Source organism: Sus scrofa, chromosome 13 (genome assembly GCF_054392235.1).
Source record: "Sus scrofa isolate SSC_HxYL_T2T_F1_AM1 chromosome 13, Sscrofa_HxYL_maternal_Yorkshire_Landrace_v2.0, whole genome shotgun sequence".
Lineage (NCBI taxonomy): Eukaryota > Metazoa > Chordata > Mammalia > Artiodactyla > Suidae > Sus > Sus scrofa.
In genome coordinates this window covers 17,420,457-17,444,967 of record NC_139395.1, presented here as the reverse complement: position 1 = coordinate 17,444,967, position 24,511 = coordinate 17,420,457, and the positions used below count along the sequence as shown (strand labels likewise).

The window sequence follows — 24,511 nt, the reverse complement described above, 5'->3', positions numbered from 1 at the left end:
TTCACAAGGATGGTTCAACATACGCAAATCAATCAACATCATACACCACATTAACAAAAAAAAAGTCAAAAATCATATGATCATCTCAATAGATGCAGAAAAAGCATTTGACAAAGTTCAACATCCATTCATGATCAAGACCCTCGCCAAAGTGGGTATAGAGGGAACATTCCTGAATATAATCAAAGCCATTTATGATAAACCCACAGCAAATATAATCCTCAATGGGGAAAAACTGAAAGCCTTCTCACTCAAATCTGGAACAAGACAGGGATGCCCACTCTCACCACTGCTCTTCAACATAGTTTTGGAAGTCTTAGCCACAGCAATTAGACAAACAAAAGAAATCAAAGGCATCCATATAGGAAGAGAAGAGATCAAACTGTCACTGTATGCAGATGACATGATTCTATACCTAGAAAACCCTAAGGACTCAACCCCAAAACTCCTTGAACTGATTAATAAATTCAGCAAAGTGGCAGGATATAAGATTAACATTCAGAAGTCAGTTGCATTTCTGTATACCAGCAATGAAGCATTAGAAAAGGAATACAAAAATACGATACCTTTTAAAATTGTACCTCACAAAATCAAATACCTCGGAATACACCTAACCAAAGAGGTAAAGGACCTATATGCCGAGAACTATAAAACCTTAATCAAAGAAATCAAAGAAGATGTAAAAAAATGGAAAGATATTCCATGTTCCTGGATTGGAAAAATCAATATTGTGAAAATGGCCATCCTACCCAAAGCAATCTACAGATTCAATGCAATCCCTATCAAATTACCCATGACATTTTTCACAGAACTAGAACAAACAATCCAAACATTTATATGGAACAACAAAAGACCCAGAATCGCCAAAGCAATCCTGAGAAACAAAAACCAAGCAGGAGGCATCACTCTCCCAGACTTCAAGAAATACTACAAAGCCACAGTCATCAAAACAGTGTGGTACTGGTATCAAAACAGACAGACAGACCAATGGAACAGAATAGAGAATCTGGAAATTAACCCTGACACCTATGGTCAATTAATCTTTGACAAGGGAGGCAAGAACATCAAATGGGAAAAGGAAAGTCTATTCAGCAAGCATTGCTGGGAAACCTGGACAGCTGTATGCAAAGCAATGAAACTAGAACACACCCTCACACCATGCACAAAAATAAACTCCAAATGGCTGAAAGACTTAAATATACGACAGGACACCATCAAACTCCTAGAAGAAAACATAGGCAAAACACTCTCTGACATCAACATCATGAATATTTTCTCAGGTCAGTCTCCCAAAGCAATAGAAACTAGAGCAAAAATAAACCCATGGGACCTCATCAAACTGAAAAGCTTTTGCACAGCAAAGGAAACCCAAAAGAAAACAAAAAGACAACTTACAGAATGGGAGAAAATAGTTTCAAATGATGCAACTGACAAGGGCTTAATCTCTAGAATATACAAGCAACTTATACAACTCAACAGCAAAAAAACCAATCAATCAATGGAAAAATGGGCAAAAGACCTGAATAGACATTTCTCCAAAGAAGATATACAGATGGCCAACAAACACATGAAAAAATGCTCAACATCGCTGATTATAAGAGAAATGCAAATCAAAACTACCATGAGATACCACCTCACACCAGTCAGAATGGCCATCATTAATAAATCCACAAATAACAAGTGCTGGAGGGGCTGTGGAGAAAAGGGAACCCTCCTGCACTGTTGGTGGGAATGTAAACTGGTACAGCCACTATGGAGAACAGTTTGGAGATACCTTAGAAATCTATACATAGAACTTCCATATGACCCTGCAATCCCACTCTTGGGCATCTATCCGGACAAAGCTCTACTTAAAAGAGACACATGCACCCGCATGTTCATTGCAGCACTATTCACAATAGCCAGGACATGGAAACAATCCAAATGTCCATCGACAGAGGATTGGATTCGGAAGATGTGGTATATATACACGATGGAATACTACTCAGCCATTAAAAAGGATGACATCATGCCATTTGCAGCAACATGGATGGAACTAGAGAATCTCATACTGAGTGAAATGAGCCAGAAAGACAAAGACAAATACCATATGACATCACTTATAACTGGAATCTAATATCCAGCACAAATGAACATCTCCTCAGAAAAGAAAATCAATCATGGACTTGGAGAAGAGACTTGTGGTTGCCTGATGGGAGGGGGAGGGAGTGGGAGGGATCGGGAGCTTGGGCTTATCAGTCACAACGTAGAATAGATTTACAAGGAGATCCCGCTGAATAGCATTGAGAACTATGTCTAGATACTCATGTTGCAACAGAAGAAATGGTGGGGGGAAAAACTGTAATTGTAATGTATACATGTAAGGATAACCTGACCCCCTTGCTGTACAGTGGGAAAATAAAATAAAATTTAATAAAAAAAAAAAAAAAAAAAAGATTCCCTCCATGGGGATGGAATTGGAGACGAACTCTGACCTCACTGTCCCTTATTGAGTTTAAGAACTCCTTGCCCATTGCCGAGGGAGCCCCCACGACCATGTTGACAAAGTGGCAGGTCCCAGGTCACATGGTTGAAAGAAGTGCCTGGCCTGCCTGCTCCCTAAGCATGGGAAAGATTACATTCCATCAGGTGGGCGAGGCTGCCAAGGCACAAGTGTGCAGGGACAGGGACCAGGCCCAAGACACCAGGCACCCGTTACCACTCCAGTGAGGCCCTGGCAAGAATGGACAGTTAGCAGATGGTTTGGGGGAAGGGTCCATAGCGAGAGCCAGTCTCACTTTCTGGGGTCATTCCTAAGAGCAGCGCTGGGGGGAGACGTCAACCCTCCCAGAGCAGACAGCAAAGAGGGCATCCCGTGTGGGATACCTATACCTGTAGGTGTGCCTCTCGTTAAGAATCAGGACTTTTCTGGAGTTCCCGTTGTGCACAGCAGAAATGAATCCCACTAGTGACCAGAAGGATGCAGGTTTGGTCCCTGGCCTCGCTCAGTGGATCCGGTGTTGCTGTGAGCTGTGGTGTAGGTCACAGATGCAGCTTGGATCCCACATTGCTGTAGCTATGCTATAGGCTGGCAGCTGTAGCTCTGATTCAACCTGTAGCCTGGGAACCTCTGTATGCCATGGGTGTGGCCCTAAAAAGAAAAAAAAATCAAGACTTTTCTAACCATGTGGAAAAGGTAAAACCAAGCTGATGGCTACGAGAATCAGCTGGGCCCCATGTAGCCCTTGGTTCTGTGCAAATCACTTTTCCACCTCTGAGATCTTTGTCAGCCTCACAAGAAGCCCACGCAGGTGTGTATATTGCCTGGCTCATTTTACATATGAGAAAACTGAGGCACAGAGCAATGGTGTGACTCACCCAGGGTCCCATGGCCGAGATGAAAGCCCAGATCTCTCGGCTTAGAGCCAACAAACTATATCCTGTTTGTGTGTTCAGCTTCTTTTCCTCCCCTATGTGATCTGGGGAAGGGAGGTGAAAAAGACAGATTCTGGGAGCTTCTGTCTCATGCAGAGACACTAAAGAAATGAGCACACAAACAATGGTAGTTATGATTGGGGATGAGGGCCTATGATGGGGAGAACTGGCTGGGTCAGGCAAGGTTAGGGAAGGCTTTGCACAACGGTATTTTAGCTGGGAGCTGAAGTCTGGGAGGAAGTTACCTAGGCAAAGGGGCGAGGAGAGGCGTTTAGGGCAGAGAGAGGAGTCTTGAGAAGGGAAGTAGAAAGCATGGATGCTGTTGAAGCCCCCAAACGCCAAAAGTCCAGGACAATCCTGGAAAGCCTGGGCTTTCAGGGCTGTGAAGGCTGAAGTTAGGGGCTAGGCCTTATCCTGAGAGCAACAAGAGGCCATCAGATGGAAATGGCTCTTGTGCTGAGACAGAAACAGTCCTGACAAGCAGGCAGAGGCCTGATGCCAGACGATGGCCTAATCTCTTTTCTGAGCCTGTTTCCTCTGCTGCCCATTGAGGAGAGTGAGTTACACTGGTTCCTGTTCACTATCATGTGCTATGTGTCTAGGACAGAGCAAGAAGTGATGTCTGTAGAAAGCAAACTTACAATGACCAGGGGGGAGGAGCAAGTTAGGAGTATGAGATTAACAGATACAAACGGCTATACATAGGAGTTCCCGCTGTGGCTCAGCAGAAACGAATCTGACTAGCATCCGTGAGGACACCGGTTCAACCCCTGGCCTTGCTCTGTGGGTTAAGGATCCCGAGTTGCCATGAGCTGTGGTTTAGGTTGCAGACAAGGCTCAGATCCCGCGTTGCTGTGGCTATGGAATAGGCCGGCAGCTGTAGCTCTGATTAGACCCCTAGCCTGGGAACCTCCATATGCCATGGGTGTGGCCCTAAAAAGACCAAAAAAAAAAAAAAAAAAAAAGATAAGCAGCAAGGATTTACTTTGTAGCACAAGGAACTATACTCAATATTTTATAATAACCTATAAGGGAAAAGAATCTGCAAAAGAAAAAACCCCACTGACTCAATATGATGTACGCCTGAAACGAACATAATACTATAAATCAACTATACTTCAATTAAAAAAAAGTCATGTCTATAAACTTGCATCCATCACTTTCTCAAATGTCACTTGCCCTGAGCTTTTCAGGAGCTTGGTGATCCCTCCGGGATCTTTGGAACTGCACCCTCCCCCAGGCATTTGCTCCAAAGGGCAAAGTGGCCCATAATTTAGTAGAGATGAATGGGGAAGGAAGTTGGCCACATCATGCTGTTATAACAGGCTCTGCCTTTCTCTCCGTCAGGGGCAGAAGGGAGATAGTGGAGTGATGGGCCCACCAGGCAAACCTGGGCCTTCTGGTCAAACTGGTCGTCCTGGTCCCCCAGGCCCCCCGGGCCCCCCATCTGCAGGTAAGAGCAACACTGCTTCACGTGAACACACAGTGTCACCCTCCCAGCCAGCCTCCCAGGGAGGGCACAGGAGATGTCAGCAGAGGCCTGCCTTGTGTTCTGAGTTAGAAACAGCCCAAGGCATAACTTCTCCATAATGTGGCTCAATCAAATTTTACATAAGAGAGAGAAACACTATTCTGGCCTAGATTTAACATTCTGGAGAACAGATCGAGGAGAGAAAAAGAAGAAAAATTACATTAGTGATGTCATTTATACTTTGAAAAATAACAGACACATATTTAATTAACTAACACCTTTTCCTAGAAAAACATTTCAAGGTTCTGAGCAGTTCTCTTAAATCTAGAAGTAGAGATGACATTGTTAATTTTTCTCTCTTTCACAGTGTTATGAAAGTCTTTACTGATTTGCATCAAATATAGAAATAAATCACTAAAAAGAAATGAAAAGGCTACCATTGAAGAGGGCATAGCTACACTACTATCTGGTTTCATTTTGTTTACTTGCAGGTGTTAAGCCTTTTATTTTGTTTTTCAGCTCAAAGTAAAGCCTATGATAGCATAGTATCTCTAGATCCAAGAATGCTATTTACTGACTGTGCCAGTTTCTTTGTCCTCAGTTATATAAAGAGATCAAAATTTTTATTCTAATTTTTATTTTTTAGGGCCATACCCACAGCATATGGAGGTTCCCAGGCTAGAGGTCCAATTGGAGATACAGCTGCTGGCCTATGCCACAGCCACAGCAACATCAAATCTGAGAGGTGTCTGCGACCTACACCACAGCTCATGGCAACGCCAGATCCTTTAACCCACTGAGCGAGGCCAAGGATCGAGCCCACAACCTCATGGTTCCTAGTTGGATTTATTTCCACTGTGCCATGATGGGAATTTCAATTTTAAATTTTTTTTTTAAGAAAATGAGGGCATTTTGAAATTGCAAATTGTACTTTTCCCCACTGTGTTTATGGGCCAATATTTATAACCCCATCATGAGATGGTCAAGAAATGTCATTTTGTTAGCTCCCTTAAACCAAAACTGGCTTGGAGGAGTTCCCTGGTGGCCCAGTGGTTAAGGATTCAGTGTTATCACTGCTATGGCTCAGGTCACTGCTGTGGCTTGAGTTCAACCCCTGGCCCAGGAACTTCTGCATGCAGTAGGTATGACCAAAAAAAAAAAAAGCCAAATCACACAAAATCAAACAAACAAATTAAAGAAAAAACTGGCTTTGAGACTCTAACCTGACAAGTTGTGAAGAAAATTCAGTCTCAGGCATTACTGGGGTTCTCTCCAGTTCTTTACCTGCTGAAAAACAGTGGGACAAAGATCCTGGGGAATTATGGCAGAAAAACATCCAGGGCGGTCCCTCCAGCCTTTGATCTGCCCTCTTTGCCTCTGAAATTCCTATTGTCTGAGGCCACGTGGTCAGACCTATGACCACCGTCTTTGTGGCAGTTGTGGGTATCAAGATCATCCCCAAGCCTCAGAGTCCTGATCCCCAAGGTTCAACCTCCCCGGGGGCACCCCATAGCTTTCCTCCTGAGACCTCGTCTCTTCCCTAGGATTCGGGGTCCCCCTCCTCCCTGTGTCTGGGGCCATCCCTCCTCTTCTGACCTCCAGCCCCTCCCTCCTCGCCCCCCTCAGATACCTGCCCCTCTTACGAGATTTTCTTTTCTGAGAACAAGAGGGCAGAAAGACAGAAGTCTTCAAGTAGTATTTGTTTCTTAGCAGGAGCAAAAAAGCACAAAGTCTTGCTGCCTCCTTGAAATCAGGAGAGGAAAATTAACGGAAGAACATCAGTTACCATGACAATAAGCCATCCCCCCACCTGTTTCTATTTGTTAGGGGACCTGGGTTGAGATGCAGCCCAGGCTCCACGTTCACGCCCAGACTCTGTTTCTCTGTGTTGACTGGATGATCAGATACAGGTTCTTGCAAATAATCCTTTTCCTCCTTGGTTCCCCTTGAGCCCCATGACCATGAGCTGGCAACCCTAGAGACTGAGAGCTTGGCCTGAAGCTGGGATTTGCCTTTGGAAGGGATGTTCTTGGCCCTTGAGGTATTTAGGGGCTCACAGAACTGAGAAATAGCCAGGGGGAAAATAGTTGGGGGAGTGTCTTCAGCAAACTAAGTCTTCTTCTCACTGTGTGTGTCTGACTTGAGTCTGGGTTCCCTCCTGCACCGCGGAGTGAGTGAGAAGGGCAGGACAGGGAAACCCTCAGCAGCTCGCTCAGATGCCCCCTGTTTTGTCTTGTCAGCCTCTGGTGGATTGCAGCCCTATGCCTGCAGCGAGGCCAGTGTAATCCTGCTTTCTTTCTTGCTCTTCCAGCACCTCTCTACCGGCTGGTATGCTCCCCCTCCCACCACCCATCCTCTGCCAGGTCCCAGCCTCACTGCCCTCGGGCCTCCGGTGGACTCTGCTCTCCCGGGAGCTGGAGAAAACTCCTAGGGTCTCTTTGGGTCCACATGACCTGAAATAGCGTCCCCGTCATCCTCTGGTCCATCCGGCCAACTCCTCTCCTTCCTTCAAAGCCCTCTCTTCAATAAGCCCTTCCTAAGGCCCCAGTCCCACGCTATGTCTGCTATGGCCCCTTCACGGGTGACAGTTTTCTGCAGATGTGTTTCCTCTTCCTTCTAGATGGCAGGTCCTTGAGGCAGGGTCTTAGCCAAGTCAGTTTGGCATCCCCATGGCACCTGGCAGGTAGGATGGGCAGGCCTGGCTCCCGCAGGTGCCCATATGCCTGGGCTACTTTGGCCCTCAGTCTGTCCCACCTGGGTTATTGCGCGGCAGCAAAGCAGGATGTGGGCCAGTTCTTTGACTGATGTTCCCCTCCGTCCTTCCTTTGAGTCACTTCCCTTCTGGGGAACCTCTCAGAGTGAGGGGGCGGAAGAAAATGGGGAAATAATGCTGCTCTTTGGAAATGCTTTTTTTTGGGGGGGGGGGGGGAAGAAGGGGAAGGAGGTTTAAAAGGGGCCTTCTCTGTGTGTCTGAGACCAGTTGGATCTTCATCAGGAATTGGAACAGACCTCCAAAGCCATTTCTGAGGCTACCTTTGACAGCCTGATAGAGTTCCTCTCCCAGGGGGAAAAAAAAATGTGTCTGCCTACATGTAGTACTCCACACACTACTGCCCAGAGTTCTAGAACCCCTGCCCAGATCCATCTTGTGGTATCCTCAGGCTCTCTGGACCCCAGGTTAAACTTCCCTGGAGCCTCAGAAATCACAGAGGTCCCCAAGGTGACCACTCCTGGTCCAGAATCAGTCTGTGACTATTAGTCTCAGGATCCTCCCATGTAGCCATGCAGCTTCTGCAGGGGCAGAGTGGGACTCAGGGGTGACGTGGAGGTGACTTGGTGGTTCCTCTGCCTTCTCCCAGATTCTCCTCTCAGACCTGCTCCCACTGCAGCATCCAGTGGAGATGGGAGGCTCCCTGGGCAAAGATGGAGAGCTGGATCCTCTGGCTGCCAGGGTCAGTGGAGAGGCTGGGCCCCCTGGACAAGCTCCGAGAGACCAAGGTGGGGCAGTTCAAGTTGCTGTGCCCTTCAGGGCGGTGTGGCAGGAAGCAGGCAGGGGTAACAGATGCCCTTGGACAGCTGGGAGGAAGCAGCAGGGATGTGGCTCCCTGCCATATCCTGTCGTCCTTTTTGGAGGCCACCTCGGCTTTTGCTGCCCCATGCCTGGGGGGCAGGATGGTGCGAGGAGGTGGAGGGTGGCGGGAGGTTTTCATTACCCAAGTTACCCAAGAAAGAGGGGCTGGGGATGGGGAAGGAACAACAGCAAAATGCCTTTAGGATGTAATTTGCAATAACCAAATTACAAATTTGGCTGAGTCCTTCCTGCACCCAGACAGAGTCTAAGTGAATCAACGTGGTACCTGGGAATTGCCAGCTTCCTGTGAGCATCAATATTCTTGGACGTGTGGCTTTTGAACAGCAGCATAGTGTCGAGTCAAATATGAATTCAGATCTCAGCCTCCCCACTAATTAGCTGGATAATAGGCCAGACTCCTGAGTCTCTCTGACGCTGTGGTTCTGGAGGGGTCCTTGGGGGTCACACAGTGCTGGACGGTGGCTCCCTGCTGCAGTCACATCCCTGGTTACAGAGTTTTCCCATGGTCCCCAGGTGCCTAACTACCTGGAATATTCCTGGGCTGGTGGAGGTTCTGTCTCTCTGAACACGAGACTGGTGCTCCCCCCACAGGATTGCTTTTGCATTTCTTGTTAGGACAAATGACCATAGCTTGGTGTAAGATGATGACAAGTCTCCCTTCCCCTCAAACTGGCAGCGTTCCCCCTGGGGTCTCCCCCTCCAGCTGCAGCTGTTTGCTCCTGGTCCTGGCCAGACCCATCCCCTGGCATCATTTTCCCCTGTCTTGTGGCATCTGCAAACTGTGTCCCCAGGTGCTGTCTGCCCTGGATACAGCTATACAATCTGAAACCAATGACTGGCTGGTCTTCTAGCACCTCTTCTTTTCCCAGGAAGCGGATATTTATTTCCTTTTCCAGTGCCCATCTTTTCCTCTTTGCTCTTTGGATGTTTCTGGCTCTAGCATTTTCTGCCGATCAGTGTGAGACCCCTAGTCTTTTCTGAAGACCTTTTCTTTCCAGTTAGTCTGCATGCATTCATTCAATCATCAAACATGTACTGTGCTCCTACTGTGTGCCAAGCCCTGGCACATAAAAACAGGCACTCACCTGCCACTGTGAGCTGACAGTTCTCCTGGAGGAGATGGACCTAGACAGGATAATCTCACAATGTATAGAAGTACAGAGATAAGTGCCAGGGAAAAAAGGCATGGGGAGCTAGGAGGCTGACTCCGATGTGAACAGAAAATGGAGTGTGAGGATTGTGAGAGGCTTTCCTGAGGAAGCGATGTTTAAACCCAGATCAAGAGTGAGCTAGGAGCTTCCTGGGGAGGGCAGGATGGAGGGTGAAGGGGAGGACAATTAGTTTGTGCAAATAGCATTTCCCAAGACAGTGCTTGGTGCTTTTGGGAATCATTCGAGAGCTCTGCAAAGCACAATGCTGGGGTTCATGCTCAGAAGTCTTGATGTAACTGCTCTGGAGCGTGGCCTGGGCATCAGGGCCTTTGAAAGCCAAGGTGAGAAGTTCCCGTTGTGGCTCAGTAGATTAAGAACCCAACTAGTATTCATGAGGATGCAGGTTCAATCCCTGGCCCCGCTCAGTGGGTGAAGGATCCGGTGTTGCCCCAAGCTATGGCATAGGTCGAAGATGCAGCTCAGATCCTGTGGCTGTGGTATAGGCTGGCAGCTGCAGCTCTGATTCACCCCCTAGTCCAGGAACTTTCATAAGCCACAGATGCAGCCAAACAAAAAAGCCAATGTGAGAACTGTCTCCCTAGCAAGTGTTCCACCTTGTAGGGGTAAATTTCCTGACCATATCTTTCCAGGATACACTTCTCAGCATCAGGGAAGAACAAATAGCCTGAGCATTTTCAAACATTCCATTTTCTAGAAGAAATCAAAGAAACCCACATTCAGAAATCCCTTTGTTAAGATCTCATATATAAGAACAAAATAAAATGAGTTAACAAAAATAATGTTATCAGCCAACAAGGTGCTCATCAGCACGAAATCCCTATTGTTAAACATAGAGGGGATAGTTTTCATCTTACAGCAAAGTCCATAGGTGAACAGTGGCTGCTTTAGCCTCTAAGCATCACTATCAAAGCCCAAGGCCCCACAAAGCCCTGGTCTTCCCTGCATGCTGGCTTCTCTTCTCACACTTGTTGCTTCATGATTACATCACGGCTGCTGCAGTACCAGATGTCTTGTTTATCTTCTAGGCAGAAAGAAGGAGAAAGCTATGTCTCCCACCAGCTATGCTTCTCCTTTATCAAAGGGTAGACTTTCCCAGGTGCCCCCGTGCTTTTCCCACCTTGGGCTTGCATTGGCCACAATTGGCACACGGTCACCTCCTAGGGCAAGGAGTGTGGGAAGCAGAATGCCTATGTGCCTGATCCCGAGCATATAGAGAGAAGGAAGGGAGGAAGAGGGGCGGGAGAGGTCCTGCCACACCTGGTGTGGTTAAGGGACCCAGTCCTTGGACCCAGAAGGGCCTCTCTGGACCTCTCCTCCAGGCCTCCCTAAAACACGGTGGACGTCAAACTTCTTTCTCTCCTGAGGATTTCTAACACCTCCCTGGGCTATTTGGTTTTCTATTCCTTTGCTCTAGTAACACAGCAGTCTGTTGCTTCCTAGGACAACTGGTAATGGGACCCAAAGGGGAGAGAGGATTTCCCGGGCCTCCAGGAAGATGTCTTTGTGGCCCCCCCATGAATATGAACAACCCTTCCTACGGGGAGTCCGCGTACGGGCCCAGTTCCCCAAGGGTTCCTGTGGTAAGGCTCTTCTGGGGGGAACCTGGGGTGGTCATCCCTCAGGACCTCTCGCCTGATGCACCCCGGCTTTGTAGAAGCCTTTCCGTATAACATGTTCACCCCATTATCCTGGGCGTGTACTTGTTATGGGAAATGGGAAAATAAGGGGAAATCAATAAGAAGAAAACCACATTGTCCATCTGGCTATTGGTCCACTTTGGAGTGTATTCTTTGTCTTTTTTAAGAAAAAAAAATTATAGAAAATATCAGAACAAAGAGTGTGATGAACCGTCTTGACTACACACAAGTCCAACAATTGTCAACTCATGGCTAATCTTGATTCCACCTCACACCTACTCACGACAGCCCACCCCTCCCTTGGATTAATTTGAAGTAAACCCTGGACGTCAATGCACCATTTGAATGGATACATAATAATCCACCCATCATGTGGCTGTGCTGTGATTTGTTTAATCAGAGCCCTAGTGTCAGATATGTATCAGGTGCTCCCAGGCTTTCCCCTGGTGTAAATACCACTGTCATGGACACCTTTGTATATATTAATTTTGTTAAGAATCATTTTCAGATGTAGAATTACTTGATTAGATGACATCACCTTTTCATTTAAGGCTTGGTAACTTTTTTTTTTTTTTTTTTTTTTTTTGTCTTTTCAGGGCAGCACTCACGGCATACGGAGGTTCCCAGGCTAGGGGTCCAATCGGAGCTACAGCTGCCAGCCTATGCCACAGCCACAGCAACACAAGTTCGGAGCCTCATCTGCGACCTACACCACAGGTCACAGCAATGCCGGATCCTTAACCCACTAAGCAAGGCCAGGGATCAAATCTGCATTCTCATGGATAGTAATCAGGTTCCTTAACCACTGAACCACGACGGGAACTCCAGGTCTCGGTAACATTTTAAAGGTTCAAAAATTTTCAACCTTGTTTTGGCTATTTGAGTTTCAAACTAGCTGAGGAATATGTGGGAATCAAGACACATGTCCCTACTTCAGGAGAGCCTTGGGAGCATAAACGCGACCTCCCTTCCCGCTGAACACCAGCCCAAACACAGGCTTTTTCCCCACCCCCCGCAGAAGTGTTTTCTGGAATCCTCACCAGTGTGTTCTCTGGCAGATTTTTGTGGTCAACAACCAGGAGGAACTTGAGAGGCTGAACACCCAAAACGCCATTGCCTTCCGCAGAGACCAGAGGTCTCTTTACTTCAAGGACAGCCTGGGCTGGCTCCCTATCCAGGTACCAAGGCCAGCACCCCTGCACATGCCCCACCCGGCAGGGGACACACCTCCAAGGCACAGAGAGGCCTGATGCAGAGCTTTTGCTGTCTTCTCTTGCCGAAGGCTGAGCCCGCTCCCTCGCCTGCCTCTGAGGGCCCCCTTCACCCCCACGTGAAGCCACGGCTCTGGACCAAGACTCCTGATGGCTTCCAGCCCCACACAGCCTTCCTGCCAACCACAGAGCTGGGGCAGATGGAAAGGAGGGCCCTTCCGTGCCCTCCCTGGTGCGCTGTTCCCACTAACTGTGCTGTGTTTCTCCGGCCAGCTGACACCTTTCTATCCTGTGGACTACCCTGTAGACCACCGGGGCTCCTGTGGGGATGGGATCCTGCAGCTCGGGGAGGAATGTGATGACGGGAACAGCGACGTGGGTGACAACTGCATCCGTGAGTGGGGCCTGGCCCCAGAGGGCCCAAAGCTTGAACTGGGACACCAGCTGGTTTTGGACAATTCTGGAGCCAGAGTTGGGCTGCTGCTGGGTGGGGGGGGGAGGGGGGGGCAACTCTCCCCACTTCAGTCTAATGTGAATTATCCACCCTGTCCAAGCATGGTTATGGGGTTGGTGTTAAGGATCTTGGCCCCAGAGAAGCCACTGGGCCTTCCCTTTTCCCCGAATCCTACTTCTTAGCACAACCCACATTCGGATCTCATTCTTTCCCAAAAGATGAAGGTGATGCAGGACTGAGAGGCGAACAGAGGAAGCCGAGACTCTGAATCAGGACTCACTTTTAGCAGGCGGAGCCCTGCTGGCAGAGCCCCGTTTAGATGAATTAGGCAGTGAGAGCTGCCTTCAGGCTGACTCTAAAGCTCGTGCTTTCCAGCTCACCTCCTGCTTTTGTCGCTAGATTTTTTTTTTTTTAAGAAGAAAAGCAGCACTCCCAAGCTATGCTGCCTGTCCTGGTAGCATCCACCAGCCTACACCACCAGCCACAGCAACGCAGGATCCAAGCCATGTCTGTGACCTACACCACAGCTCACAGCAACCCACTGAGCAAGGCCAGGGATTGAACCTGCATCCCCATGGATACTAGTTGGATTCATTTCCTCTGTGCCATGAAGGGAACTCCTCATCAAATTATTTTTAAGGCCCTGTTGTGAGGAGCTAGGCTCTGGCTCACAGCTGAGGCTGTACATATGCAAAGGCAGGTTCCTTTCCAGCAAGCAGCTTAGGGGAGGATGGCAGGTGCACAGGGGCCAATGCAGGGGTGAAGCGGCTGTTCTCACTGCCCACAAGGGTTGTCAGTGTAGTAACTCTGAGGATGCTGGCTTTGCCTGGAGTCCCTCTGTCCCTGGTGGAGATAATCCAGCAGGAAGAACTAATGGGGTCCTGTGGTCCTGTAAAACCAAGGGTGGGGTCATACTCCAGGCCCCTCCCTGGTGTGAGAGTAGAGATTTTGTCCAAGAGGGTCTGGCTCCCGAGGGACACAGGGTCCTCATCTGGACGCTCCACGCAGACAGACAAGAGCCACCAAGGCCATCGATGTGCCTACTTGCCATCTCCTGACCCTGCCTTGCGGGAACCCGCAGTGGTCCTATGACAGGAGGCAGTGGCCACACCCCAGTTTTGGGACAAGGACACGGAGGCTTTGAGAGGTTCTCAGCTAACAGGTGACAGGTCTGGGTGGGGCCTGGCCTCCTTCCAGGGGATTGGGGACTGAAGCTTTGTGGGGGTCCATCCAAGAGGGTGCAGGCTCTGGGAGGCTGGGGGGTCCTTCAGGCCACACGGTCCTGCCAGGCTTTCCCCTCTCACCCCCCACTCCCTCTCAAGCCTGTATTTCTTGTGTCCTTTCAGGCTGTCGCAGGGCCTACTGTGGAGATGGCCACCGGCACAAGGGCGTGGAGGACTGTGATGGCTCTGACTTCGGCCACCTGACCTGCGAGACCTATCTCCCTGGGTAGGGACCGCCTCTAAGGCTGTTGTCACACTCCAACCTCCCTCCCTCCTGCCTACTCCTCTTTCCTTCACAAATATTCCTGAGTGGCTCCTATGTTCCTGGGGCTTTCTAGACACTGAGGCATGGTGACACAGAACACACACTTGGTCCCTGCTCACACTGGGGGGGGCAGGCAATAAAAAAAGAACCCCTATGGGAGTTCCCGTCATGGCTTAGTGGAAACAAATCTGACTAGTATCCATGAGGATGCGGGTTTGATCCCTTGCCTTGCTCAGTGGGTTGGGGATCTGGTGTTGCAGTGAGCCGTGGTATAGGTAACAGATGCAGCTCAGAGCTGGCATTGCTGTGGCTGTGGCATAGGCTGGCAGCTGCAGCTCCAAGTGAACCCCTAGCCTGGGAACCTCCATATGCCATGGATTCAGCCCTAAAAAGCAAAACAAAACAAAGCAAAAAACCCTGAACTCCTATGTGCCCCTCAGAGCAGCCCTGTGCCCCCAGCTCCAGTCTATGCCCTGGGCAGCAGTGGCCTCTGAGCTGACCATGGCCATCCCCAGTGGCTCCTGTGACCACACTGGCCTCCTGGGCTGTAGCCTGGGTGGGGAACCCAGTGGAGGGTGAGGCTATCTAGGCATTTCAAAGAATCTAAGCCTCTGTAACCTGAATCCTCTGGACCCACTGGGCAGGCCTGTGGGTGCAAGTGAGGTCTCGCCAGCATTTTGCTGGCTCCTGGCTCCTCCAGGAAAACCCCAGGAGTGTAGTCTTCCTGCAGTTATTTCTGAGACCCCTCTGGGTATTCGCATGGCTCAGGATAAATATTCTTGGGTCCCAGCACCTACGAGGACATCACCCAAGCCAGGTGAGGGCCTCTGCCCTGGAAGGCATCATTCCACGCCCAGAATGAGGCCTCCTGGGTTCTGTTCAAGGTGCAAAACAGTCCCCCTTTCCCCCAGGTCTTCCAGGATCAGAGTTGGATCACTTTCAGGGAAAGTTGTGGGGGCAGGGAGTACTTCTCCCCTAGCTGGCGTTCTGCTCCTTTCTAGACTCAAGTGGACTTCTGGCCCCTTGGGCACCCAATTTCCCCAGCCTTTGCTGCAAGCCCCTTTCGTCTGTGGGCTGGGACCCAGGCCCTCAGCAGGGCTAGGGGACAGATACCAGGCTTGTCTCTCTCCTCCAAGGAGGGAAAACCTCAATGCCCACCCCCAAATTCATATCAACATACCAAATCAGGCTGGGAGAACCACAAACTCCACAGCCACCCCCAAACTCCAAGTACTAGGCCAGGACCCACCGCATCTGCGTGTCTGCATGCATGGCCCCCCCTGCAGTGGGGGGTGGGGGCTGCTGACAGGCCCCGTGGAGACCACTGAGTATAGACAGTCAGAAATGGGGTACAGGACTTTGTGGAGCCCAGGGTTTACCCCTGGTTCACTGTGGTCACTCTTAATCCCGAGAAGCCTCAAGAGATCCCTGAGAACGTGGGTGTAATGTGTACCAGTCCCAGGAATTAGCACTTGGACTTACACAGGCTTCTAATACAGCAGCTATTTAGGCTTAAATAAAGTCAACAATCCATTTCTTCAATCACACTAACCTTCCTTCAAGAGCTCAGTCACAGAATTCCCGATGTGGCACAGTGGGTTAAGGATCCAGCATTATCACTGCAGCAAGCTGCCTCCCACTGCTGTGGGGCAGGTTCAGTCCCTGGCCACAGGAACTGTCATGTGTCCTTGGTGCAGCCAAAAAAAAAAAAAAAAAAGAGAGAGAGAGAGAGTGAGCTCAGTTGCCACATCTGGACAGTGGCTGCCATATTGGACCATGCAGAAATAGTTCAGTGGGGCCTAAGGACGATTCTCTCCAAGATGCTATGTTCAGAGCAAGGCTACCTACCAACACCTTCCCCCCACATCGCTCAGCTGGACTCCAGGGAAACAGCCCCAAAGGCCTGGACTCAGCTGCCCTAAGCCCCTCACCCCAAATGAGAATGGGAACAGCCTCTGTGGAGCCCTGGCCCTTAGTAAGGTGGCCACAGGGGCAGCTGTTTGGTGAGGTTTGATCGAGTCCCGAAAGGCAGCCATTTAGAGTGTGGCTCTGTCCTCCCGGGCTCCGGTCCACTGCCCACCCCCTTAGGTCCTACGGAGACCTTCGGTGCACCCCTTACTGCTACATCGACTCCACGCCCTGCCGCTACTTCACCTGAGGGCCACCAGGAGGCGGCGGCTGCACCCACGGAACTGACAGCAGCTTCTCCACGCTGGGCAGACTGACCTCGCCCTGTCCTGGTCCGGTTTCCACCACCTTTGTGCGACAGAAACAAGGACAAACTCTTGCTGCTAAGACATGCTTTTCACTCAGTCCAAGTGGAAGAGCTTCAGACGCTGCACCCTGTCTTCTCCCCAAGCCCCCGGCCCTCCTCCACACAACCAGCCTGGGGGCTGCTCCCCACCGCGACCCTCGGCCTCCAGGGCCCTCCCCTTACCAATGTCATGGACTTGGCTTCGCACTGTTAGACACACACAGACTGCTGGAGTCTGCTCATATCCACAGGGGGCGTCAGGTGTGCTGGCTTCTCAGTTCCCCTCGACTTCCAGAATTGCAGGCGTTCCAACCCGGCAGTTGGCCATCAGGGCTCCCGGGCCCGGGGAACCATAGAGCAGGGAGTGGACCTGTTTTGGGGTGGCTCCCAGCCCTGGGCCCACTGAAGTACCCCCCCCCAAGCTGGACGCAGCCCAGCCCACCTCAAGTGGATGGGGCTCCCACAGGAAGAGCCCCAACTGTGAATAAGCACTGAGAAACCCGCGTCCTGACGGGGAGGGGCGGGAGGGTAAGGTCCCACCGGGGTGCTGGCCCTATGGACAGGAGCGGGGCCGTGGCCCCATCCCCGGCACCATGCTGACCTCGTGGCTCTGCACACTTGGACCTCTGTCCTGTGTCCCTTTCCCCTTTGGGACACTCGCTAGCAGCCAGGCCATCATCTGGTTTCCCATCTGGGCCCCATGACTGAGCACGAGCTCCGTCCGGGCAGAGCAGGCGTTCACCCTGAGTGCCAGCGCCCGGGTGCCTGCTGACTCCCGCCAGCGCCCCAGGACCTCCCTCCCGCCTCCACGTGCATGGCCATGTCCACATGCACGTGCACAAGCCCACGTTTCTACCGGAGCATCAGTCCTGTGTGTCTCCGAGCTGCCGTTCGTCACGCTTTCCTGAGTGGGGCTTAGCTGTGTTTGGGAAAGCCATCTCCCCCGCCGCAGACCTCAAATGGGACTTGCCCGTTGGTGACCAGATGGAGGGATACTCCTGGGCTTGTGGACAAGTCTGTTTGATGTGTCTGCTTCTCAGGCACTCGGCCTGCTGGTGGTCCCTCAAGAGCAGGGGCAGCCCATCGGTGGTGTCTTAGAGGTGGGCACAGTGGCCAGCCTGGCTCCCTCAGCCTCTACCGCAAGTCCTGGGCTGATGCAACAGGGCCCACATCTGTCCATGTGAAGCCACCGCCTTCATCCTGGGATCTCCGGATGGGAAATCGAGAAATAAAGGCAGTGTACTTCCCTACTGTGGCTCTCTCTTCCCTGGGGGTTTGGGGCTCGTGTCCCAGCATTGCTGGATGGAATGAGGGGTCTGAATTTCAAGTCTTCTTCCCAAATTCTGCAGAGGTTTCTACAGTGGTAAATAGTCCTGCTCCCTCAGGGACAAGGGAGGAAACTGAGTCCAGAGAGGTGGAGGGCTTTGTCCAAGGTCAGAAAGCCCAGTCTTGCTAACCCAGCCCCACCCCAAGCCTGGTTTTAGGGTCTTGTTTAGGACAGAATGATCCAGTACTGCCCTTGTACCTGGCCAAGAGGGGTCTGACCTGGGTCCCTCTCCTTGGAGGACACTATTCTGGCCTTCCTCTGGCCATGACTGTCCCCACAGAGCCAAGGTGACATTTGTACATGCATGCTGTGGGTACCAGGAAAACCTAACTCCCCATCCAAGATGTCATGAGTCTGCTTCCAGGCCCACATGGCCCTCGCCCCACGTCTATCCTCCTGAGTGTAGTTCACACACACCTGTAAGCACGAGGGGTGGCCAGGGACAAGCTGTTTGCAGGGGTTGTAAACAGAGCTTGGACATGCAGGTGGGGCCTCCTCATGGGTGCATGCCCCAATGTGGGATGGGTCAGCTCTTCTTGTGTTGCCACAGGACTTTGAGGAATTCAAAACTCTCAAGGTCTTTTTGAAAGTCTGTCACATGAGCTGAACATATTTAATGCATAAGAGTTTGTCAGTTTGATCATGATATATAGACTTAGGCATTTTGTGTGAGAGCCTCCATCTAGGCTCTGGGCCCCCGACCCTGCAATGTTAGAGGTGGGCTCATCTTCAGCTATTTCAAAGGAGGGATCTGCAAGGCTCTGGAAATGAAAGGACTCAGGTCACATGTGTTAAGAATATATACGTGGAGTTCCCATCATGGCGCAGCAGAAACAAATCCAACTAGGAACCATGAGGTTGTGGGTTCAATCCCTGGCCTTGCTCAGTGGGTTAAGGATCCGGTGTTGCCATGAGCTGTGGTGTAGGTTGCGGACGTGGCTCAGATCTGGCGTTGCTGTGGCTGTGATGTAGGCCAGCGGCAGCAGCTCCAGTTAGACCCCTAGCCTGGGAACCTCCATATGCCGTGGATGCGGCCCTAAAAGGACAAAAAAAAAAAAAAAAGAATATATACAGTAGGAGTCATTCTACCCATTTGGCATTCTGAAAGGAAAAGATGAAAGACCAGGAAGGTGGCCCCAGGCCTCCTCTGAAATGCTAACTCTGCGACGTAGTGAGCAGCTTCTCTGGGAGCAAGCAGGCCAGGCAGCTGTAGAATCATCTGCTGGTCCCAAGGGGAGCTGAGGTGTGCAGCGTGGCGGGGAGACCACTGAACAGGGAGCCCCATGCCTGATTCAGAGTCTGTTCTTTACTTCCCACAGCCCCCAATTCCTCACCCGAGAGTCTTGAGATGGGCTGAATTTTTTTTTTTTTTTTTTTTTTTTTTTTTTTTTTTTTTTTGGTCTTTTTGCTATTTCTTTGGGCCGCTCCCACGGCATGTGGAGGTTCCCAGGCTAGGGGTCGAATCGGAGCTGTAGCCACTGGCCTACGCCACAGCCACAGCAACGCAGGATCATTAACCCACTGAACAAGGCCAGGGATTGAACCCGCAACCTCATGGTTCCTAGTCGGATTCGTTAACCACTGCGCCACAACGGGAACTCCTGGGCTGAATATTCTTCCAACTCTAAACCACTTGTGAGTGTGGACTCTGCCTTCCAGCTGTGACAGGGCCCTAGGAGTGGTGATGGATTCCACTGGCTACTCTCAAAGCTGTCACATGGAGTGCCTGAAAATATGACAGGGCCTTTAGAATAAGGTCACCAAAGGAAGCTGTGTCAGTCCAGATGTTATTGTTGGCAAGTAGCAGAAAATCCAACTTAAATATGATATAAACCACACGGTAGAATGTATTGGTTCATATAACTTAAAAGTTCCAAGTAGTGGAGTGAAGAGTTTCAATCAATGCTCACACTCCATTTCTCTTAACTATTTGCATCTCTCCTGTTATATGAGTCCTTAGGGGATTATGAGTCTTTGGGGATTCCCAAAAGCACCCAGGCTGTTTGAACAAGGGGTGGCTACTGGACCAAATATTGGTGACCAGGAATGGGGCAAATGGGAGCTTGTGTTGATACAGTGGCCATCAACAGTGGCTATCTCTCTGGCTTTGGTTTTCCTTTTGGCAGGATAGATGCTGAGCCACTTGGGGCAAACACTTGGGGCCAGCCACACTGAAGGCTCTGGATTGATTCTGATGGGTCTGCTCGGAGAAGCTGACTGTTACAGGGTGCAGGTCATTAAAGATGTGGTGTCGTTTCTGAAAAAGGCAGAGAGATTGGATTCTCAAATCTAGATTTGAAGTCTGGCTCTGTCACAAACACTGTTTATCTTGCTTAATTCACTTAACTTCTGAGTCTCTATTTTTGTGTCTATGTGCTGGGAATAATCATACCTTATTTCAGGGTAGTGTTGAATTTTAGTGATAATGTGGTTAAAATTTCTAACACTTAGAAACTGTTTAGGACATGTTGAATTTCACCTGTGTCATTATTGTTTGGTGGCCCAGGCTGAATCAATCACCTCTTGGGGACCCAAAGTATTCTTCCCCCTTTGAGGCTGGTTACATGAGTTCACTTTTTTTTTTTTTTTTTTTTTTTTGTCTTTTTTTAGGACTGCACCTGTGGCATTTGGAAGTTCCCAGGCTAGGGGTCAAATTGGAGATACAGCTGCCAGCCTACACCACAACCACAGCAATGCCAGACCCAAGCCTCGTCTTCGACCTACATCACAGCTCACGGTAACACCAAATCCTTAACCCACTAAGCGAGGCGAGGGATCAAACCCAAGTCCTCATGGATATAAGTCGGGCTTGTTACTGCTGGGCCACAATGGGAACTCTCATGAGTTCACTTTTAAGAGCACTTTTAAGAGCAGTCTGGACCACAGCCTTGACTGCAAAGCATGACAGAGCAGTGGTTCTCAAACGCTGCCTCATGCAGCTTACCTAATGAATACAGCAGGGATGGACCTGTCAGCCAACCAGCTTTTCCCACTTGTAGGGAGCGCAAACACCAGAGAAACAATAGGGGCATCTCATCTGACCACGATAGAGAAGATAATGACAGGATCTGGGAGGAGGGATAGGTAAATAGAATGTAAATGAAGCGGGGTTGGAACAGGTGCAAAGCAAAGCAGGCTGTGTACAAAAGGGTTGACATCGATCCTGGGCTGTAAGGTGGACCTGGGTTCCTGATTCTTTGGAAAACTCTAAGGGATGAAAAACATGCGATGTTGTTCCTGAAAACTCCTCTCAGCAGTTCTCCATCTAGGGCAGAAATTAAAACTGCTTCTCCGTGTCAAAGGGACGCATGCAGCCCAGGTCTTCCAGGCAAGTGTGGGTTTTCCCTTCTTACTTATCGATAGGCTTGTGAACTGCGAAGTTGGAACAGCTCACGATTTTAGTCTCAAAGTTTAGGAGTTCCCCAGTGGCCTAGTGGTTGGGACCCACTGCTTATTACTGCTGTGGCTCGGGTCCAATCCCTGGTCTGGGAACTGAGATCCCACATCAAGCAGTAGGCCCCCCCCCCCAAAAAAAAAAAAAAAAACAAAACACTTTTGCAGTGATTTTTGTCAGATGGCAGGAGAAACAAAACAAGGCTTGGAAATGTCATTGGAAAGAAAGCAGTAGTCAAAGCAATAGTGATTATGATGCTTTAATGCTGCAGTGGTAACCCTGGGAGAGATTGCTTACTGTTACCTCTGCAGTTACCAGTGTCTGCTCTGGTGTCTATGAATGGGGGGCACAGGGCAATCTTCTATTCTCCCAGTCTGAACTGGTTTTCACTCTTTCACCAGAAACAAGAGGCCCAAGCTCTGCTCATTTCCAAGGGTCCACCTGTAACTGGGATTCTCTAGGTCAGCCCAGAAGCTTCTACCATCACCAGGGATGCATGGGGACAGGGCATAGCTCCAGGACACTTTTCTATCTACCTACAAAGGGGTTTGAGTGACAAACTTGCAAGCAAAGCAAGGCCTTTGAAGAAAACTTGGTAACTAGTGCTTGGGAAGATGGTAGCACAAAGTTGCTAAGTATCTTGGGACAGACAGTGGTCATCCGTCACTCTAATGGGGCATGGAGGGCACCTCTGGGTCAAATTACATAAGACTCTCCAAATCTCATTATAATTAATGGGCCAGTCTACACCCAGATGATGGCTTTCCTTGGGTTGTCAGTCCCCGGCCTCCCTTGGAGTGGAGTGAACCAATTTAAGTTTTCAGTGAAACTCAGTTCTTCTATTTGTGTGGCAACACTGAGCTCACAACTTGAGGACTTTGGCAATTCCCCAGGGAGATCATTACACTGGAGCAACCCAGTTCCTCCCATGGGCACAGAGGTTCCAGGGGGTGGGTAGGCTAGTCTCCCACTTGGATCTTCATTTGTAACCATTCTGGGAGGGGGGTGCAGATCACATGAGAGTGAAGGGTTACGCCTCCCCCCAACTCCCCAGCAAGGAACCGCAGAAGAGAACTCACACTGCCTGCATCAGAGGGACTTTCTCTCTGGAGGTTCTGGGTTTCTTTCAGCCCTAGGCAACTGACTTTTAGACAAGTCTCCAAGGAACCACCTTACCAAAAGGAACTATTTCCCCTGAGCCGCGTCCCCTACACTTCATGGAATGAAAAGGAGCCCGTGTCACAATGAAATTTGCCCTCAGACATTTCTTCAGGGGTAATGATGGTTTTTGTCTTTGATGTTCCAACCCAGAAACAGTACCATACTCTACAGGTGCCCCACCCTGTCCCCTTCATCCCCTCCTTACCCCTAGAGTAAGAAGTTGAAGGCCGTTATTGTGGTCATGGGCCATCATGTGAGGCTCAGCAAGGGAGCTGTGTCCTGGGGCAGTGGTTCTCAAGCTTTAGGTTCATCAGGATGAAGTGAAGGGCCTGTTATTCTGACTCAGCAGGTCTGAGTGGGGTGGAGCCTGAAAATCTGGGTTTCTAACCAGGTCCAGGAAATGCTGATGCCACTAGACCAGGGACTTAAGAGTCTGCTCTGGAGAGACGGCTCACCTGAGAACAACTGCAGAAGCCAAAGCCAAAAACACAAGGAAAGGCAGGGACTTTCTTATACTCTTTTCTTACAGAGGTGGGGTCTATATCCCTTCCTCTTGCACCTGGGTGAGCTCTTGACTGCTTTAACCAACAGAACACTGTAGAAGTGATGCCATGTGCTAGGTCATAAAAGGCCACACAGCTCCTCAGAACACTTTTTCTAGGGGAGGCAGCCATCACGTACGAGGTCAGACTTCCCGATGGCCTCACCAGAGGAGCCATGTACGGCCCCAAATGAGCCTGCTCCCAGGATCCCCCACCACAGGCCAGACATGTGAGTGAAGCCAGCTTGGACCCTCCAGGGGTCTTGCAGCCTATCTGCTCCAAGTGACCTCAGTTGAAGCGACAGGAAGCGGAATTACCCAGCCAAGCTCTGTCCTAATTCTTAACCAAAAGATTCCATCAGATCAAATGATTGTTGATTTCAGCTCCTAAGTTCTGGGGCAGTTTGAGATTTAGCCATAAGTAATCAGAGGGTTGCTCTAGGTCGGAAAGGGGTAGGTCAGCAAACCACAAGCATCCAACCGTGAAGTACAGGACAATCGGAGCTGTTGGCTTGGACTTGGCGCCTTCTGCAGGAACCATGAACAGAAATCTGTCTCAACTCCGTGTTCTTCTCCACCGGCCAGACCACCAGAGCAGGGGCAGCCTTAGAGATCATGTGGCTGGGGCTCTCAACCACGGTGGAGACATGGTGTTGGTGGAGGTGGTAGATTGATGGTGATAATCGCCCTTATTCCCACCCCTCCTGGGATCCAGTGAACTCTGCCACTCCTCCCAGTGACTGGGGGAGGGCATTTGCCTACCCCTAGATTCTGAACTTGGCCCTGTGAGCTGCTTTGGCCAATGAGACATGAGCAATTGTGACAGAGGCAGTTTCCTCTCTCATCCTGCACTCTGCCTGTGCCATGACAAAATGCCAGTTTAGGCTGCTCGAGGATGAGACACATGGAATCAGCCTGAGCTGCCCTGGTTGTACAACCGAGGCCATCCTAAATCAGCTACACCTGTCAAATCCCAGGCATGTGAAGAAGCTCGACCTAAATCACAAATTAAAAATGCAGATTATTTTAAGCACCAAGCTTTGGGATGTTATGAATCACTGTAGTGCTTTATAGTCAAGATTCCCTAGGAGTCCTGGCTGGGGTCTAACTCTCATTTCCACCTGGAGAAATTCGAGCTGGCTGTAGAATAAGCAGCAGAAGATTCTAGCCTAGAGCTCTGAACATGTAAGTGCACTCAATCCAAGTTTACTGAGCACCCATTAGATCAAAGACACCACAGAGGATTAAAAAGGAACACGGTCACTTCCTACCTAGTTTATAGTCTACCTGGGAGCCCAGACCACACGCAGACGTGGGCACGGCTGTATCAGAGGTGTGAAGGAAGCAGTGGGCAGGATTACTTCCAGCCAGCGAGTGTCCACTGGGATTACAGGT

The 24,511-nt window shown here is 50.0% G+C and overlaps 1 protein-coding gene across 5 annotated transcripts in view; it reads left to right on the top strand.

The window, feature by feature from the left end:
• The window catches only part of COLQ (collagen like tail subunit of asymmetric acetylcholinesterase), an 80,697-nt gene extending 62,754 nt beyond the window's left edge, over positions 1–17,943 (top strand). For all 5 annotated transcript variants that reach the window (XM_021071338.2, XM_084991815.1, XM_084991813.1 and 2 more), the window contains 6 exons: positions 4,762–4,867; positions 11,090–11,229; positions 12,345–12,464; positions 12,771–12,891; positions 14,298–14,400; positions 16,528–17,943. In XM_021071338.2, the coding sequence (XP_020926997.2) occupies positions 4,762–4,867; positions 11,090–11,229; positions 12,345–12,464; positions 12,771–12,891; positions 14,298–14,400; positions 16,528–16,597 (660 nt within the window). In that variant the 3' untranslated portion in view covers positions 16,598–17,943. The remainder of the gene's footprint in view (positions 1–4,761; positions 4,868–11,089; positions 11,230–12,344; positions 12,465–12,770; positions 12,892–14,297; positions 14,401–16,527) is intronic.
• The last annotated feature ends 6,568 nt before the right edge of the window (positions 17,944–24,511 follow it).